Raw genomic sequence first — 19599 nt, 5'->3', positions numbered from 1 at the left:
AACACTCACCAGTCGCTCCAGACTCCAATTCACTGCGTCCGCCGCGTCCCGTGCTGCACTTCCGGCACAAACATGCAAGATGGCGTCATGGCGGTAATATTAACGCGTAAGGCTTGTGTAAAGCAGCTCATGGATAATTCACGGTTGATCATATTTACCGGCGCATCATTGGTTTCCTTAAGCTGCGTTTGAAGAGTTAATGATTTCAAACTGGTTTTTGAACTCATTACTCACGAACAATGAGTTAGTAAGAATCCCTGTCCTCTTTTTCATGAGTTCTTAAACCCAAACGTTCAGTTTCACTAACTCACGGGTCGTGAGTACATTCCTTACTCGCCTTACATGAGTTTGCGAGACTCAACAGGGAGTTTTGATACCAATGTTTTGTGCGTCATGAGTCAGGCAACTCATAGGGAGAAGGTCATGCATTTGGGCAATTGAGTTTTCAAAACGAGTAAACTTTTACTCTTGAGTGTTAACGCTCCACGCATGAGTTACTCATCCAAATATACTCATGAATGGCGAGTCAAATATGAATTACTCTCCCCTCATGAGTAGATTTGTTTTCAGTGAGCCGTTCACAGAGAGATACAATTGACAGGTCAAGGGACACATTCAAGAACTCACAAATTGCATATTTCGGACTTGTTCATAAGCGGCACTTGAGGTTAGGTCAGTCACGCAAACTTTCCATTATATTAGGTCAGGTCAGGTCAAGTGGCCTGGAAGTAACGGGTTCGGCTTTTGGTAAACAGCTTTGCAAAAAGGCCGCAGAACCGCGATTCTGGCATCCTCGCGTTCACCCTGCTCAGGTGCGTCGAATGGTATACTTTTTGTTGGGGTGAGGCCAACTTAAGATGTTGACCTCGGATCAAGGTCAGGTCAGAGGTCTTCAGGTCACGAAGTTGGTCGGAGGAGGTCGCATATCATTCGATTCGGCAGGTCTTCCGGAGTCCACTGGTGACTTTTTCGACTGTCTAGCTCGATCTGATCGGGAGTTATTGACGAAAAACTCGTATGACCCTAGTGACGTTATAAATGACGCCACGCAAGGTCAACAATGCATTAACCCGGCAGTTGCTGGGGTATTTCGCCACCCACCGTTTGCTGGGGGGGGGGGGGGCGTTAAACGCCCCCAGCCGATAACTCGAGAACCAATACGCGCAGCGAAACGCACGAGGCGGCAAACGAAAGAACGCGACGAGACGCTTCAGATGAGTACTTTAAAGTTGATTTTTGAGGTCACAGGTCAGGTCAAGGTCAGGTCAAACACCTGAAATCGGGCTTTCAGTAGCATGGACTTCAGGACTTCGCAATGGGCGCCTCTCGTCATAAACTCTGTCAAAACGGTGCACAATCCATCATATAAGGCCTACAAGAGTGTCAGCTCCATGCAGGGGTCAGTCAAGCATAGGTCAGGGTCAAGGTCAGGTCAACCGGGCAGGCACATATCCCCGAAAATAAAAACTGATATTTGCAGCCTGTGACACATGTTTTATGAGTAATTTGGGGCGTAGAACACGATGGTGACATTCATTTTATCATATGTGTACGTGTTTGGCTAAAAAAGTTCAATTTAAGAAATTCATGTATCATGGTCGTGAAGTAGTCACGAGAAATTGCCAAGATTCAGCTCAAGATTTTGGAAAATGCGGAACGATAATCAATAATCGAAGATAGCCATTTGATTCTTAATGGTATTGGCAGTCTAATGGCGTTTACGGCATGTCTATATGTCTATTTTATGATTTTATATGATTTTTTGAACATATGCCGTTTTTGGTCGAAAACTCAGAAATCATGGCGTCACTAAAACCTCGATATCTCAAAAATTTTCCGACCGATTTTTTTGAAACTTTGTCACAATCAACTTCAATCAATTCCCTACAGGTACCCAAAATTTGGCGTGCCTGCGGCGCGCCGTTTTTATGCTATGGCCCGGCGAAAAAAGTGGGGGCGTTTAACGCCCTCCCCAGCAACTCGCGGGTTAATTAATGAAGCATCAGATCTTGCAAGGAGTGTATGAAATCACGACGATTCCATGTACTTGAGACAGTTGTAGATCATTGCTGGCGCCAAAATAAGTTTCCATATTTTCCACTGACTTACAGGTGAGCTCACGTGACCAGCCTGACCTCATGTGAAATTTAGGAAAAAATCTGAGACATAAAAGCTGTGAGACCTCTAGAGGACACTACGTCCTGCAAGTTTCACCTCCCTGTGAAAGTTACTCTGTTACTGAATACTGATGGCGTTGCGAGTTTGCGACATCTGAGGACCGTGCAGAAGTTCATTTATGACGTCATAGGTCAGTGACCTGACCTGACTTGAAGATGTAGTTAGTGTCACAAGATCCAGCTTGCATCAAGGATCAGGTATGTCAAGTTTCAGAGCTCTATCGCTTGGGTGTTTTGAGCTATCGTGAAAACACTCAATGGGGCATTTACCCCCTATGCTCAAGTGCACCAAGTCACGGCCAATCCCTAGAAGAAAAAAGTTTCTGGATGCCAAGGCTGCAAGTGGCTGCAAGTTTTTACTGGTTCCCCTAATAGATATGGTCTTAGTGCATGTGATACACCATCATTCTCAGTCCTTCCTCGTAATTCTTTTTTCTGGGCTTGGTGAATTCAGGGAAGGTGATGTTAAAGTGATCATCCCACCTTAAAGGTAGTGTGCCACCTTTGAAAGATTTCCCATTTTATTTTTCCTAGGATAAGAAGCTTCTGTTTTTACCTAATATCGCAAAAAAAAAATCAAAAATGGGCCTGGAATAGTGCCTTTTTCGCCTAAAAGTTTTTCGGTTTTTAGATATGTATAACAACTGTAGTGGGCTCACCTGCAAACAGGCGTCGGGCAACAATCGCGATTGCGGCGCACTTGTGACAATAAGCAAAGGTCATTATAGTGTTACGACCATACGACGTACGGGAATGAGTTATCAGCTGTCTAACCGTAGACAACACAATGTCGAGTAAGCCCGTATTGGTATTGTTTCTTTTATTTGGCTGTCGAACATTATTTATGGTTTGAAATATGATTTTATGTAAAATAAATGATATGAAAAAGCCGTCTTATAAGTTATGACCCCATTTCACCACACGCAAGTGGCAGAAATGACAATGATCAGCTGACGCATTTTTCCTGGCCGAAGTCAGAGCGCGCGGCCCGACGCACCACGCGTATTTGGAAATTCCGACCTCGACGAGCATCAGAAGCCACCTAACAGGCGTGTTCGAAACCGCAGGAGATGATGATGAACGGGTTTATCGAAACTTGATTGGATGAGCATATCGGTAATAGCGATTTCAGTGTGTGCATTTATTGTTCATATTGGTGTGAAATGTGGTTGGGGTACGACCGACAACCCGTCGGGGCGAATTTCGCACTGGGGTACTCAAAATTTGAAGAATTTAAGACGTTTCCATGAGTTTTGAAGGTATGGATAAGTTCTAAAAATCCGGTTCTCCTTATCTGGGCCATTAACTCCATACGGTCCAAGAAAGCTGGCACACTACCTTTAACCCGCGCCCCGCTCTGGGCTATTCAGCCATACGTGCCCTGCTGGGGGGGGGGGGGGCAGATTCTGCCCCCCTGTCTAACTTCCGAACCGATGGTCGTAGAAAGACGGCGAAAACGGCAATCGAAAGCTCTCAACAAGGCGGATCTTAAGAGCCCATTTTTTTTGCTTAAGTAGGTCAGAGGTCAGGTCAAGGTCAGGTCAAGGGTACAAAATGCAAGTTTCTACAGTATCGGCCTTGCACCGTACTTGCCGAAGAATGGGCTGAGACTGATTGCCCAAAACGTGTTCTTAGGCTACCAAGACAATATTCGTTGCATGCAATATCATGCAAAGGTCAAGGTCAAGGTCAGGTCAGGTCACCAAAAACGAAATATGGAAAGGGCATGTGCGACACATGTTTTATGGGTCATTTTATTCATAGAATTCAATAGGCACACTCAATAAGCGATATGGACCACATCTGGATGAATTTCAGGTCGAGGTCAGGTCAAGGTCAGGTCAAGTGAGGTCAAATTTTGAAGTTGGTGGTTAAGGCCTAAAAAGGTGTCTATCTGATGCAGTTTATCACGGCGAATCGAATGGTGCTATTTTTGTTTCCGTACAAGGTCCAGAACTTCAAAAAAATCATTTTTTTCGAAAATGGTGTGTGTCGTGACGTCATAAAATTTTGAATAACTCCCACATTTTGAACCGATTCTTCTAAAAATTGGTATGTAGGAGCGCATAGACCAGTTCTCTGACATATATTCCTTTTTTTTTCGATACACTCAAAATTTTAGATTTTATCATTATTTTCCGAAAAAAGTCAGTTTTTTTTAAATTTAACCAAAATCCAAAATTTTCAAAGAACCGAGATAGCCATTTGACAGGCAAAGTAGAATCACGTATAACCTTTTTGTTACGTCTTGATTCTTTTAAAAATGAAGATGTTAGCGGCGTTTGAAATTTTGCCGTTTTTTTTAGGCGAAAATTGCGAACATGACGTCACTAAAACCTCATTTTCTCAAAAATTTCCGACGGATTTCGCTCAAATTTTCAGGGAACGTGTCAAATTGATGTATGATAAGGTACTGAAAGTTTGACGAGAGAGAGAGAGAGAGAGAGAGAGAGAGAGAGAGAGAGAGAGAGAGAGAGAGAGAGAGAGAGAGAGAGAGAGAGAGAGAGAGAGAGAGAGAGAGAGAGAGAGAGAGAGATCCCTTTATTGGCAGACTCTGGGTCCATAAGAAGTAACACTCAATGATGGAGACGTGACAATCACATTATGATGACGGTATGAAGATGACATGTGTAAATGACCAACATCAGCAGCGCTCAACAACCACACAATGCTGCAGTCCACACTTGACGCATATGAGATGTGTGGGCGATATCACTGTAATACAGTGTAGACATTATTCGGTTTTCTGACTTTTTCAAACGCGACATGAAATTCCACACAGCTCTACGGTAGGCCGCATCAAAGCCATTTATGTGTTCTTGCGCAAACATTCCAGAGGCACTGCAATATTTAGGGTAGCCTAAAAACATTCTAGCAGCGTTATTGAAACACACTTCTACACGCGCACCGACGGGGGTCTGCGTCAACTTCGTACCGACGGGGGGGGGGGGCGGATGAACGCCCCCCCCCCTGAGATCTTGAGAACGAAGCAAGGTAGCGACAAGCGGTAAACGGCATCGGATACGCACGGTCAAGGTCTACAATTTTAACACAGGTCATTTTCAGGTCAGGTCAAAGATGACGTCACAGGGGTCGAAAAAGTCAAAATGGCGGCGCTAGATATGGAGAGAGTTTTTCTCGAATAACTTTCGAATTAGTCAAGATAGGAACAAACTAAGGGCATCATCGTGATCCTCTCGTCAATCCGCATCGAATGATATATATGTTGACCTCGAAAGATCAAGGTCAAAGGTTGACCTCAGGTCACGTGACCTTGAGGTTATCATGTATATCATTCGATGCGTCTTGACAAGCTAAACACAATGAGAACATCCGCGCGGCTGTATCTTATTCCTGTACGGAGTTATTGGCAAAAAACCCTCGGTGACCTTTGATGACGTCACATGACCTTACAGCTGCCCAACAGCAAAACAGACCTCAAGGTAGTGAATGTTGATCGTATATGAAGTCATGTATGGTATATGGGGCCATTCCGACCCGTTTTAGTGGTAAAAACAGGGAGTTGATTTTCCCCCATTGACTTATAATGGGGAGGTCGCGAAATTGACCTGACCTTAGGTCACCGATATCAAAATTCCGAGATATACAAATTGTAGCTACTAATGACCTAATAACATGCTGCGACTTTCAAAGGCCACCGACATCTACTGTAGCTCTGGCACGGTGACAAAGTTGCAAAAAAGTGACTTGAGGTTGGGTTATTCAAAGTGACCTGGTGACCTGACCTTAAAAGTTAGGACATGGATGAGATAATAATGGATTGGTGTCTTCGCAGTTTTTGGCGACATTGAGCTCAGGCCTGCCATCTAGCGGGAGAATTGTCGTAAGTTAGGAGCAAGCCGAGTGAACGCCGCTGATTAGCATTGTGACACACGGGAGTGTGGTGTAGTAGCAGGCTTGTTGTGCAATTTTTCAACAGGTTATGTCTCTATATGTCAGTAAAGGCGAAGATATTAATAGATTTATGTGCAGGGTCAGTAATAAGATAAGCAGTTCCATGTTATTTCCTCATTAAATCGTGAAACAGGGAGTTATTGGAGACTTCGCCAGCACGTGTCGTTTTCGTAGTTTTTCACATGAGTCTTTACTTGGCCTAAATCAAACAAATTGTCCGGATCAAAGAACAAAACGAACGTAAGTACTATCTATAAGTATAATGAAAAGGTCAAACGGAATTGCTAACGTCATTGCCGCTCAATATGTAATTCAAGACGCTCTATGAAAAGGACCCAACCAGTGCCGCGTAGTCGATGAAATTTCAGTGACTTTGGCTCCAACTCCGATTCCGGTATTCAAATATCGACTCCGACTCCTCCGGGCAGAACTATCGATTCACACAGACTCTGACTCTGACTCCGACTCTGCAGCCCTGGTAAGTCTGTGGAGTCGATGACTTTTCGGTGACCTTCGACTCATACTCAGACTACAGCTTTTAAAATATCAACCGACTCCGAGTCGGAACAGAATCGCTGGCTCTGACTTCAATTCCGCAGCCCTGGTCCAAGATAGCCGCCTAAAACAACTTCATGTGTGATCTTCTTCGTACATTGTTATGTTATTTTAAACAAGGAATGGAAAAGGGAGACGAAGCCTTCACAAACAGGGATCTCCTGTTGCGGATCAATCAGCTGCTGGAACAGAAAAGCATAAACACCATGCATCTCATTTCATCGATTTCCTAATGACTCTGCACCAATGTAAGCACTGATCAATGCAGTGCGAGCATCGATGTGACATTTGTGTACCAAGTTTGAGTGTTATCTGCCCAGCCGTTCTTGAGATATGGAAGCGCGGCACCCCGCACGTGCGCACGTGCAGTAGCACCCCCATAGTGACACATGGAAATGCATTGGCCACTGGGTGCCTAACTATTGACGAAGTTTTACTGTAATGGGCCCAGCCATTGCAGAGTTACTTTATGTGAGACAATTTCAACACCCCTAAGTTGGCACGTGGCACGTGCCGTAACATTAACTAAGATGAAGAAAATCGGACGAAATTCGGAGAAGAAGGAATAAGCCTACCAAATATGTATGACATATTGCCAAACTGCTGTACCCTTGTGAGTAAATGACCACATAAAAGGTCGTACAAGCCGATCGGACTGGGCGTTTAAATACACACCGCGTCTTACGCATTTTATTTTCGTTATTACCTAAAGGCTGCTTGACGTTTTTGGCTTTCAAGCATTTAAGACATTTTTTGTCGTCTCAGTCAGGTCAAGTAAGATTACCTCCAACTCGTGGGAATATCCACTTCAAGCCAACTAACACACCACACCCACGTGTGTCATAATGCTGAGAGATGGCGTTCACTCGGCTTGCTCCTAACTTACGATAATTCTCTCGCTAGATGGCAGGCCTGATCCCAATGTCGCGGATCCCAATGTTAATTTCCACGAGACACCAATCCAGTGTTATATCATCCATGGTTAGGAGGTTCAAACTTGCAAACCATATGTAAAATTGATAAGGGAATAGTCGTACGAAATTTATCTCAGGGGGGCGGATTTCCGCCCCCCGTCGGTGCGCGTGTTTAACCCTATTCCTGGCGGGGGGGGGGCCTCAGGAGCCCCCCCCCCCTGAGGTTTTTTGGTTATATCTCCCAAACGCGTTGAGCTAGGAAGCTCAAATTTTCTGACTTTTCCTAAAAGGCTTCTACGCAACATGTCTGAAAATTTTGAGTTGATCTGACCTCAGGTCAGGTCACCAGAGGCGGTTTGGTGACGCTACCTCAGAAAAGTTTGCAATCACGCCAGAGCTAGAGTTTTTGACCGATCAATTTCTTCTCTTCAGGGTTTAGTTAGGGTACCAGTATGTGCAATTTGTATATCTCGGAATTTTGATATCGGTGACCTAAGGTCAGGTCAATTTCGCGACCTCCCCATTATAAGTCAATGGGGGAAAAATCAACTCCCTGTTTTTACCACTAAAACGGGTCGGAATGGCCCCATATACCATACATGACTTCATATACGATCAACCTTCACTACCTTGAGGTCTGTTTTGCTGTTGGGCAGCTGTGAGGTCATGTGACGTCATCAAAGGTCACCAAAGGTTTTTGGCCAATAACTCCGTACAGGAACAAGATACAGACGCGTGGATGGTCTCATTGTGTTCAGCTCGTCAAGACGCATCGAATGATATACATGATGACCTCGAGGTCACGTGACCTGAGGTCAACCTTTGACCTTGACCTTTCGAGGTCAACATATATATCATTCGATGGGGATTGACGAGAGGATCACGATGATGCCCTTAGTTTGTTCCTATCTTGACTAATTCGAAAGTTATTCGAGAAAAACTCTCTCCATATCTAGTGCCGCCATTTTGACTTTTTCGACCCCTGTGACGTCATCTTTGACCTGACCTGAAAATGACCTTTGTAAAAATTGTAGATCTTGGCCGTGCGTATCCGATGCCGTTTACCGCTTGTCGCTATCTTGCTTCGTTCTCGAGATCTCAGGGGGGGGGGCCGAATCGGCCCCCCCCCCCGCCAGTTTCTTGTCCCGGCGGAGCCCGCCAGGAATAGGGTTAAGGTAGTGTGCCAGCTTTCTTGGACCGTATGGAGTTAATGGCCCAGATAAGGAGAACCGGATTTTTAGAACTTATCCATACCTTCAAAACTCATGGAAACGTCTTAAATTCTTCAAATTTTGAGTACCCCAGTGCGAAATTCGCCCCGACGGGTTGTCGGTCGTACCCCAACCACATTTCACACCACTATGAACAATAAATGCACACACTGAAATCGCTATTACCGATATGCTCATCCAATCAAGTTTCGATAAACCCGTTCATCATCATCTCCTGCGGTTTCGAACACGCCTGTTAGGTGGCTTCTGATGCTCGTCGAGGTCGGAATTTCCAAATACGCGTGGTGCGTCGGGCCGCGCGCTCTGACTTCGGCCAAGAAAAATGCGTCAGCTGATCATTGTCATTTCTGCCACTTGCGTGTGGTGAAATGGGGTCATAACTTATAAGACGGCTTTTTCATATCAATTATTTTACATAAAATCATATTTCAAACCATAAATAATGTTCGACAGCCAAATAAAAGACACAATACCAATACGGGCTTACAGTTTAAGGCTCGACATTGTGTTGTCTACGATTAGACAGCTGATAACTCATTCCCGTACGTCGTATGGTCGTAACACTATAATGACCTTTGCTTATTGTCACAAGTGCGCCGCATTCGCGATTGTTGCCCGACGCCTGTTTGCAGGTGAGCCCACTACAGTTGTTATACATATCTAAAAACCGAAAAACTTTTAGGCGAAAAAAGCACTATTCCAGGCCCATTTTTGATTTTTTTTTTGCGATATTAGGTAAAAACAGAAGCTTCTTATCCTAGGAAAAATAAAATGGGAAATCTTTCAAAGGTGGCACACTACCTTTAAATTTCCGAAGAACCGATGCATGAAACGAGTGCCATAAATGCATGCAGCTGATGTTAGAACAATATGCATTGTACAAATACTTTTTAACCGAATATGTAGGTACATAAAGCGAATTTACGCTTTTTATCCCACCTTCAAAAAAGACCCGTTTAGGATTCGGAAATGTTACTCAGGATATTGTGATGAATTCTGCAAGTTTTTACGCGTTTTCATCGTATACTTTTTGAGATATTGCGACTTTTATATTTCTTCGTGACGTCATTTGGATCGGATCTGTGACGTAATGAAGGATTTACTTCATGTCAAGGTGGGAGAAATTTGGCAGCAAATATATTTACTAACTAATATTTACTTACTGATATAATATATTTATAAATATACGCCGATTTCAACTTATTCGTAAAACATGTCGAACGCGTGAAACGGCTGATGACGTCATCAAATGACCGTTAATAGTTATAAGAGATAGGGCCTTAGCTAAGGCCCACTTTTCAAATGAAGGGAACGAATTTCTTTAACACCACGAAACTGAGGATATTGCGACCAGGATATATAGTGGTTTCTGAACCTGGCCGCCAACTTGGCTATCTCAACTCAGAACTAATGCAAAGGTGGGACAGTCCCTTTAACTCGGCCCTTGTTACGCGTGGAATAATGAATTATTTATTCAGGGTATTCCTTGACATTACAGTGTAGGTTGAGCTGTCCATGTATATTGTATATTGAGAGCATGTATGTAGTTACACGAAGTGCTTATGACGACATAAGATGTGACCTTCTGCTATATTCTTTAACCCGCGTCCGGCTGGGGGTCCTGGATTTCCACGCCCTGCTGGGGGGGGGGGTGTTTGAACACCCCCCCCTTCTAACTCGGCTCCTGGGCCACGTAGCGATACGCGGAAGGCGGCGTTCGAAAGAGCGTCAAAAATAATGACGAAATCACTTGGTCAATTTTTTGGTCAGGTCAAAGGTCAGGTCACCAGAGGTCATTGAAGGCAAAATTTCGCCGATTTCCATGCATTTCCATGTGTATCGCCGATTTGAATGTCGAAAATTTTAAAGAAGCCAACGCATAACTCGGGAACCAATAGAGCTACAGCACCGCAGAAAAGCGCATTCGATAGCCCTATTAACGCCCTTTCTGAGTGATTCTCTCATATTTGACCTAACGTCAACGGTTTTGCCTGCAGGGGGCAAAAACTGCAAAAAATAGCCGATTTTTTCGCAAACAGTTCTTCTGCAATAACTTTTGACCCAAGCCCTGTACGAGCTTACTTTTACCGGCATCGTGTTCCTCTCGTCAAGACGCATCGAATGAACTATAACTTGACCTTGAAAGGTCAACTTGAAAATTTGACCTCAGGTCAAGGTCATGACCTGACCGGAAAGGGTCATGCTGCATATCATTCGATCCGTTTCGTCGAGCTGAACACATCTAAGGCGTTTTCATCGCTCTAGCATGCCTCTATCAAAAGTTATTTGCGAAAAACTGTTAGATACCATTCGTGACCTAAGATGACCTCAGGGCATAAACAAGGGTCACGGACACCATTTTCATGTTCATTTGTGTCTAAACCACTTGTAATTCGGTGTTTGGGGATGTTTATAATGTCTCTCGTCCAAAAGAGGCGCATTTCAATTTTCTCCCATTGACTTATAATGGGGAGGTCGCAAAATTGACCTGACCTTAGGTCATCGATATCAAAATTCTAAGATTAACATTTTGTACATGCTATTGCTCTTAGCAATCGCTGAAAGTTTCAAAGCGATCGGTCACTCGGTGTAGCTATGACAGACATTGAAACCTTTTATGAGGTGAGGTCACTTCAAGTGACCTGGTGACCTGACCTTGAATGACCTTGGTCTGAAATTTTCACAACATGTGTAGAATTGATGTATGATAAGGTGAACCAAAAACGGCGGCGCTCCGCACCGCCGTTTTTGAGATATTCGCGAAAAACCACAAGGGGTGTTCAAACACCCCCCCCCCAGCAGGGCGCGGGTTAACGTCATTTCTACCATCAGAGCAAAGCCATCGTCATTCGCAATCACTTTCGATTCAAGCCTACGGTCCACACACCCAGCCAATACTCTACTAGTGCAGCTTCGTATCTGCTGAGCATAATCCTCCGAGGGTGACCGTTTAAGCGACTGGTTGGCCTGTGGCTCTCCCGTGCCAACAGGATTGGATCAGTTGCTGCTTGCGGCGCACCATTTGGTGGTCAGCATAGCCCAATTTCTCCCTCGCTTCCTCTCATCTCATTGCCCTGAAATGGTTTGAGGTGACGACCGGCCTAGACCAACCAGGGTATATTGAGTGAAGGGTAGGACGAACTTTGGTAGGAATTTCTAGTATAACTACTAGAAAACCTACTATATGTGGTCGGGACTAGCAAAAAGTTAGTTCAAACTAGAATATGGTAGCGCATATGGTTGGCAGTCGTGACGCGCACGTGACATTCATTTCTTAAATAACAGGTTTTAGGGGCCGATTAGTGCGCAGATACATTCAATTAGCCATTAATAATTGATTACGCAAACATTCATGATTCTACATCATTCAATTCTAGTCGAAATCACACGGCGCTCCCAGGATTTGAACTCACGACCCTCGGATCCGTAGCCCGATACGCTACCGACTGCGCTACCGAGGACCGCGCGCCGACGATCGGAGAGGCGGATCGCGGGTGCTGGCGTGCAGAGAAATCTTTACCCTGTACGCCGTAGAAGATCGGCTGGGTTTCGTGAAAAATGGTAGAGGAATTGTCGAAAGAAAATTCATCGATCTATCATTTGAGACCAAGAACCATTGATTCCTTCAAAGGTTGACCGAGATATCGCTCGCCGAAAACAGGCCATTTAACATGTAAACCCTATGGGCTGGTAGGAAATGTACGCCGTGGAGCAGCAGTGCTACCAACTAACTTCGGCGGGGGCCGAGACCAACAAAGAAAATTAGGTAAACAAATAGCATTACTGCCACTGACCCCTGAATTTCGAAGTGTTGTTTCGGACAATCAAAATACTTAGGCATTCTATAGAATGCCTGGGAGCTTAACCCTCGCCCGCACATGGGGGGGGGGGGGTGCCACCCCCCGCCCTGAATAGAATAGAAGGCTGAATAGAAGGCTGATTTTTCGTATAGCTGCTCCTCTATCCTTTCTTGATGTCCACTGAAAATTTCAAGTTTCTGTGATTTTTGGTTTCGGAGATATGACCTTGTTTTTTCAGGTCATGTCATGACCCAAATGGCCAATTCTCAACATCTTGCGTTTGCCATGGGCCTTGTGAGCTTTTAACACCTTGATTTCGGCCTTGTTTGCCAGTCTTACCTTCCACCTATCATGGAACATGTTGTTCGACGATGTACAGGTGTCAAGGTCAGGGTCAAGGTCAACCTAGGTCATCTAAGATAATTGCGTTTTAGGCAAGCTGAATTTACTTTTTGTGAAGTTTTTTGACTGCATTTTTGGTAAAAGCTTCTCAGATCATGATTTCATGTAATATGGACACAAAAACAATCGGTGCACACATCAGTTTACACACAGACACACACAGACATACAAACACATATAATTGACCTTGACCTAACTTGACCTGAAATGACCTCAGCAGCAAAAATCTGGTCGGGTAGTGTGACAAAGAGGTTCTAGCTGGCTTGGCACCAGAAAACAGCATCGTCATCGGTATATGATAAGCAGCGCACTTGATATCCAACGGTGACCCAAAACAGCAACATTTTTTAGTTTGACCCGACCTGGAAGGTCAATGACTGACCTGAGAAGGTAAAACTGGGTATCATTGGATTCGTCTCTTCCCAAAAAATCTTTTTGGTCTTTACCGCTAAGCTCTATCTCCAACAGGAACGAAATGGCGCGGGGGGTGGCAACCACCACCACCCCATGTGCGTTCTAGGATGGGAAAATGGCATGTGCGGGCGAGGGTTAAGCCATGCATTCTATAGAATGCCTAAGCGGTCAGGGATTCTGTAGAATGCCTAGGGATTCTATAGAATGCCTGATTGTAGGAGGTCTACGATATTGCTATGAGATGTACTATACAGAAGAGGAGCAGCCTCAAATCCAACCGAACAACCAACATACCATGAAATGTACAGTTTGCCTGTGCCGCAACCCTGCACGAGACTTGACATTGATAAAAATGGAAAGGCCACTTGAATATCATTATTTGTGTTCTAAACTAGTCGGTAATACAGTGAACCGCCAATGGTAGAAGGCTCTGTGGCTCCCCGTTCCCTCAACACTAGGTCCTCATCAACTGATAAAAGTTACGGAGCCCTATTCTCCGTTATAGTGTTAAAGGGACAGTATCATCGAAAAAAAGTCAATGTATGGAGCTGATTTTTTTTTACTAGCATTTCTTATTTTCCTGAATCAGAAAAACATAGTTTGAGGACCGAACTCGGTGAAAAATATTGCAACCACATTTCATTTTCATGATTCATTTTCATGAGCGAACCACCACTATACAAGCATGGCCGCCATTTTGGAAGCATGCAAAATTACTACAGAACTGGCGCAGATAATACATTATTGACGCTACGCTTACGCGGTCGTTCTTCTGATTGAGTTGTCCTTAGGGAGAGGTAGCCTTAGGTATTGCCTATAAAAATATCACGTAACAATTAGAGGGAGTGACAATTGGACGTGACAATTGACAATGGGAGAAAATATCACGTGACAATCACGTGATAAACGTCATACATTGGAGGGAGATTGTGATTCAAGCTGGAGGAATTCCTTTGTTGAGCCGCTAGAATCCGAAGGAAACAGCGGAAATTGCCTACGACTATTTAATGAATTTAACGGTGATGAAGAAGTGCGAACAACGTTTTGGCTTTATTAAATTTGATGAAATGACCAGGGTAAAAGTTTTATTACTGGCGGTCAATTCAAAACGGCGGAAACATTTAAACAGTGAAGATAGTGAAGCACGATTCAAAGTGTAGTACACCTTTCGTACTTTGAGCGGCGATAGCGGGATAACGGTGTGGAGCTTCGAGGATCGGTCTTCAGTTCCCGGACCAGAAAGGTGGGGCCTATGCAATGTCAAATTTCATCAAAATGGTGATACTGTCCCTTTAAAGCTGGAAATCGACTGATGGCTCTTCGACTGATGAATGCTGACGCTGTTCGCGGTAAGCATTTACAGCTATTCTGAATAGGCTACCAGCTCTGTACTTTGTAGACAAACATTGCGCATAAGACATCATTGGAAAATTGAATGCTGTTACTAATTTAATATTTGTGCTCAGGCATCTTGTATTTTGAGGTTTGTCGTAGAAATAAAATGAAAATATGATACAAAACTTAGCAGTTATCCTGCACATGCATACTTGCGTTGAAACGCTTATCTCTGGCTCCCTAAATCGCTTGTACAGCTATTGTTCTGGCTCCGATATTATCAGCGAATCGGCGCATTTTACCAGCCCTGAACAATCATGGCAGTTGCACCATCACGCAGATAATTCGAATAAATCATGATCGCCAACCAGATTAGCTTTTACAGCCCATATACAGGGTGTCTCACAAAAAGTGTACAGATTTAAAATGAAGATATTTCAGCATATAAGCACGCGCTCACGTCAAATGCAGGCTTAAATTGAACCTTAGCTCGTGCAAATTTATTTGACATACAATTTGTTAGTGAGTCATGAGACAGTTAAGTGAAGAGGAAAGGAAAATAATCGTGAAATTTTACCTTCAAACCGGTTCCCTGGTATTGACTCAGAGGAAATTTAGGGCTCATTTCCCTACAATAAGAGAGAAACCGCCGGCAAACACAATAAAACGGCTTACTGAACATTTCTTGGCTCACGGAACAGTCGGAAATCAAAACACTGGAAACAGCGGCCGCAAGATAACTGCCCGAACACCTTTGAAAATCGGACAAGTCATTCGACGAGTTGAGGAAAAGCCTGGAGTGTCCGTGCGGCACCTTGCGCAACAAGTTGGACTCAGCCGCTGTTCCACGCATCGGATTCTTAGGAAGGACCTGAAGCTTAAGGCATACAGGCTATCGACATCTCAAGAGCTTTCCAAGTCTGATTGCCTACAACGGTTGGAGCAAGGCCCTAAATACAAGGTTGCACGGACTTATTTCTACTAAACCTACCAGAATATAGTTTCACGGTTGATTATTTAATAATTCAATCAAAATTTCTTTATTATTATCTCATGATCATTTATCAGCAATTTTATAAATCAACTTTCAATTTGCTTGCCTTTTACTAGCAAAATAACTTTTCTAGTATTGGCTCAACATAGTGGTGTAGCAGTAGGAACCACATCTGGCAAAACCCCAATACCTACATACAGGAGAAAAGCAGCCACCAGGCGTCGCTACAGTCGCAGCACAGATGTCGCGCGCGTCGCCAATCGCCAAACTACCGATTGCCATAAGGATGCATATGTACGGATATGTAACGGAAATTCGCCCTTACGGATTATGCTTACATCCTTTGCTTATCAGGTCAATGGTTGGAAATTGGGAGGGTCTCGACTATTTTCGACCACGGATATGCCTTTATCACATGATGAGGAACATGCTGATAAGCGTTTTGTGTGTCACAACAGCACAAAAGTATTTTTAATCATTTTTCAAAAATAGCCGTTCTGCCGTATCTTTCAGTGCAAGGTGCCGTCGGTCATCCCCGACGTGACGTCACGCCGGGGATTTCCAGATTTTCCTACTAGACTTCGACGCCCCCTGGGTTGGAGTTTTGCCGTTGGTTTTTAGGAAAGTGCTCGTCTTGCCCCAGTTTCATCGGCAACATTTGGTGGTCCGACGAGGCACACTTTTACCTTCACGGCTTACCTAATCGTCAAAACCACAGACACTGGGGCAAACACCCGCCAGAGAAGACTTTGGAAGTCCCATTACATTCTCCAAAAGTGACGGTCTGGTGCGCGCTTAGCGCCCAGGGCATAATCGGACCGATCTTCTTTGAAGACGGTGACGGAGAACCAGTGACGGTGACTTCAGACCGTTATCTGGCAGTGTTGAAGCGCTTTTGGCGGTCTCTCAACAGCAAGTGCGCGGACACCATTTGCCTGCAATGGTTCCAGCAGGACGGCGCTCCAGCGCACACGTCAAGAGCCACGATGGCCTGGCTGACCGAGCGCCTGGGAAGCCGGCTGATCTCCAGGCGGGCCCCCCACAGATGGCCACCCCACTCACCCGACCTCACCCCCATGGATTTCTATCTATGGGGGTATCTGAAGGATGTCGTGTACGTGAAGGCGCCGCACACGCTAGACGAGCTCAAAAAGGCCATCAGAGGAGCCATACGCGGGATAACCATGGAGACATGCGCCCGTGTAGCCCAGGTGAGGAGACCATGAGGCGCGCCACCACGTGCGCTGAGCGCAAAGGCTGTCATTTTGAGCATCTAAAAAAATGAGCGCAGAGCTAGAGTATGGGAAACTGATTCGGTATGTGAATATAAAGATGTGCAAATGATATGCGAATAAATTTGCAAGCTTTGTGCTTTCCAGCGATATTTGTGTTTTTTACGTATGTTTTTAACTTACGGAGCTATTTAGTATTTACAAAACAAATATGTACACTTTTTGTGAGACACCCTGTATGTCCATCAGTTAAGTTAAAAATACAAAGAGTTGAATTAAAGGCAAATAAATGTATTTATATAAAAAACCACCGACCGCAAAACATCTGCTCACATGTGCATGCACACTGCACAGGTCTGGCCCACCTACATTGCGCGCGCAGGGGAAGGGAGGCGTCTCGACCGCGGGTATAGGCACGATTACTGATAAGTGCGTCCCGCAGGCCAGAGTGGGCCTCACTCACAGCACGAACACCGCCGTTCACAGATTTCACTATTCACTGCACAAATGCTGGAACAGCCCTCGTCGCTGCTCCATGCTGCACGGGGTTCGCGCAACAACTGCTGGTTCGGAACCGCCGGGGCCCGCTAACGGCCGCCGGCGACCGCTCATTAGTCCGCCGAGTCTGACGTTCAGGCGCAGATGATCATGTGTATGCTGACCAGCTGACCAGTACAAGTCAGACGCCGGTTACATAACCATGCGGCAACAAGTTTCCAAAACTGGTTAAGAAACAAACGTTGAAACAAATGTAGAGTTGGTCTGGATACTGAGAAGTGTTTCCGGCTGACCGGCTGACTGGTGTCTCCGTCTGTCCGGCAGGTGGGGCAGGCGGCAGCACGGCACCGACCACCAGTCCACTGCCGGCCCCGTCGACTACCGCACCGGCGTGATCTCACGCTCTCGCCTGCGCTCTTCGGCCGGACACGTGCGGTAGTGCCCCCCCCCCCCCCGTCCCGCCCGTGTCGTTCCCGTCGTTGGGGTGCCACAAAGCACCGTACTTCCACGTCCAGCATGATTCGGTCGCATACCGGCGCCAATTTGTGTGGGGGGATGGCCAGTCGTGGGAGAGCGGTCACTGGACAGTGGTCAGTCGTGGGAGAGCGGTCACTGGTCAGTCATGGGAGAGCGGTCACTGGTCAGTGGTCAGTCGTGGGAGAGCGGTCACTGGTCAGTGGTCAGTCGTGGGAGAGCAGTCACTGGTCAGTGGTCAGTCGTGGGAGAGCAGTCACTGGTCAGTGGTCAGTCGTGGGAGAGCAGTCACTGGTCAGTGGTCACTGTCAGTCGGGGGCCATCCCTAGCTGGAGTGGCTGCTGAGCTGGAGGACGCTTGGCCGGCTAGTCTGTTAGCTAGTTGCTGCGTGGGCGCTCTTTGCCGCCCTCCGGGTGCCAGGTGGTACGTCTCGTGCAGAGTCAGACGGCGCGTCAACTTTGTGCTGCCGGTGTAGAAATTCGGTAACTTGTTTCGGTTGTTTGTTCCTCAGTGCGCTTATTATGTGTGGTGCGGACGGGACGGGCTGAACCGAGCCGAACCAGCGTTGGCAGTGGTTACTGGTTATGGCCTCACACTAATGTGATGTCGTTTTGTATTGTATACTACGTACATGCACATTGCACGCTGATGAGGTGGCTGCAGTCATGCTGTACTGCGTGTACGATTGCGATAACTGGCTGCCGCGTCGGCGCGCACCCCACTCGTGCGAGCTGGCGGCCATGTACCTACCTGCCTACATATGCAAGGAGGCAAATGTATATTGTAGATGCTGGCATACCTGCAATTTGGCGGCTAGCAGGCCACTAGTTGTACTCGGGCGCAGTACTATCAGGGCTTCGTAGCTATAGCAGCGCATCGGCGGTCGGCACGGAGCGCTCCAAAGTGGTCTTCAAAATCACTTTCAGGCCCATCGGCTATTTTTCCTCGATAATTTAGTCACACGCCGTAGAAATGCATAGAATATTCTCAGGATCGCTTGTCATTTGCGATTAAAAGGACCGGCTCCCACCTTCAAAAAAGTCAATAAATTGGCATGAAAGTGATGTAGCGTGGTTCAGAAGGAGCAAAAATAAATTTACCGAATTTCGCTGACAAATATTCACCGGTTTTTGAGATATTAGCCCCCGCCGGCACAGGCCATTTCGCGTCCTTCGACAGCACAAGCGTACGACCCCCCCCCCCCCCCTCGCATTTGGCCCCTGATCGAGCTAGGCTTCGCGGAAAACGGAGCGTGCTTCCCATGACGAGAGGAAGCCGATGATACCCAATTTTAAGGTCCTAGGTCATCGGTTGCCTCCAGGTCAAGTCAATGACCCAAAAGTCGGGAAAATTTGGACCTGTTAGATCGTCGTTAAGTGTGGCTGCTTTGGGGTTTTTCGGGGTGCTGATCACGAATATCATGTTGATTTTGATCGCAGCTGATGTCTTCATGCATTTAGACCAGGTGGGGTCAGGTCAGGTCAGGACAACCAGTAGGGATCCTGCCGGGTATTCGTAGTACTTGTCAACCGCGTCTGACAGCTTCGTGACATGTTACGAAGGCACCAAAACTACTTCGTAAATGTTCATATAGCTGCTAAATTCGAATTCAGCAAAAAAATAGTCTAGAAACACATGAGAAAATCGAAAAAGTGTA

General features: G+C 45.7%; 1 protein-coding gene across 1 annotated transcript in view; it reads left to right on the top strand.

Moving 5' to 3' along the window:
• Window positions 1-19006, top strand: part of LOC122385559 (putative thiamine transporter SLC35F3) — a 183724-nt gene extending 164718 nt beyond the window's left edge. The window contains exon 10 of the mRNA XM_043373907.1: window positions 17793-19006. Within this exon, the coding sequence (XP_043229842.1) occupies window positions 17793-17907 (115 nt within the window). The 3' untranslated portion in view covers window positions 17908-19006. The remainder of the gene's footprint in view (window positions 1-17792) is intronic.
• Window positions 19007-19599: the final 593 nt, after the last annotated feature.

This window comes from Amphibalanus amphitrite, unplaced genomic scaffold (genome assembly GCF_019059575.1).
Source record: "Amphibalanus amphitrite isolate SeventyFive unplaced genomic scaffold, NRLGWU_Aamphi_draft 000223F_arrow, whole genome shotgun sequence".
In the NCBI taxonomy this organism is placed as follows: Eukaryota; Metazoa; Arthropoda; class Thecostraca; order Balanomorpha; family Balanidae; genus Amphibalanus; species Amphibalanus amphitrite.
This window is presented reverse-complemented; position numbering and strand designations above follow the sequence as displayed.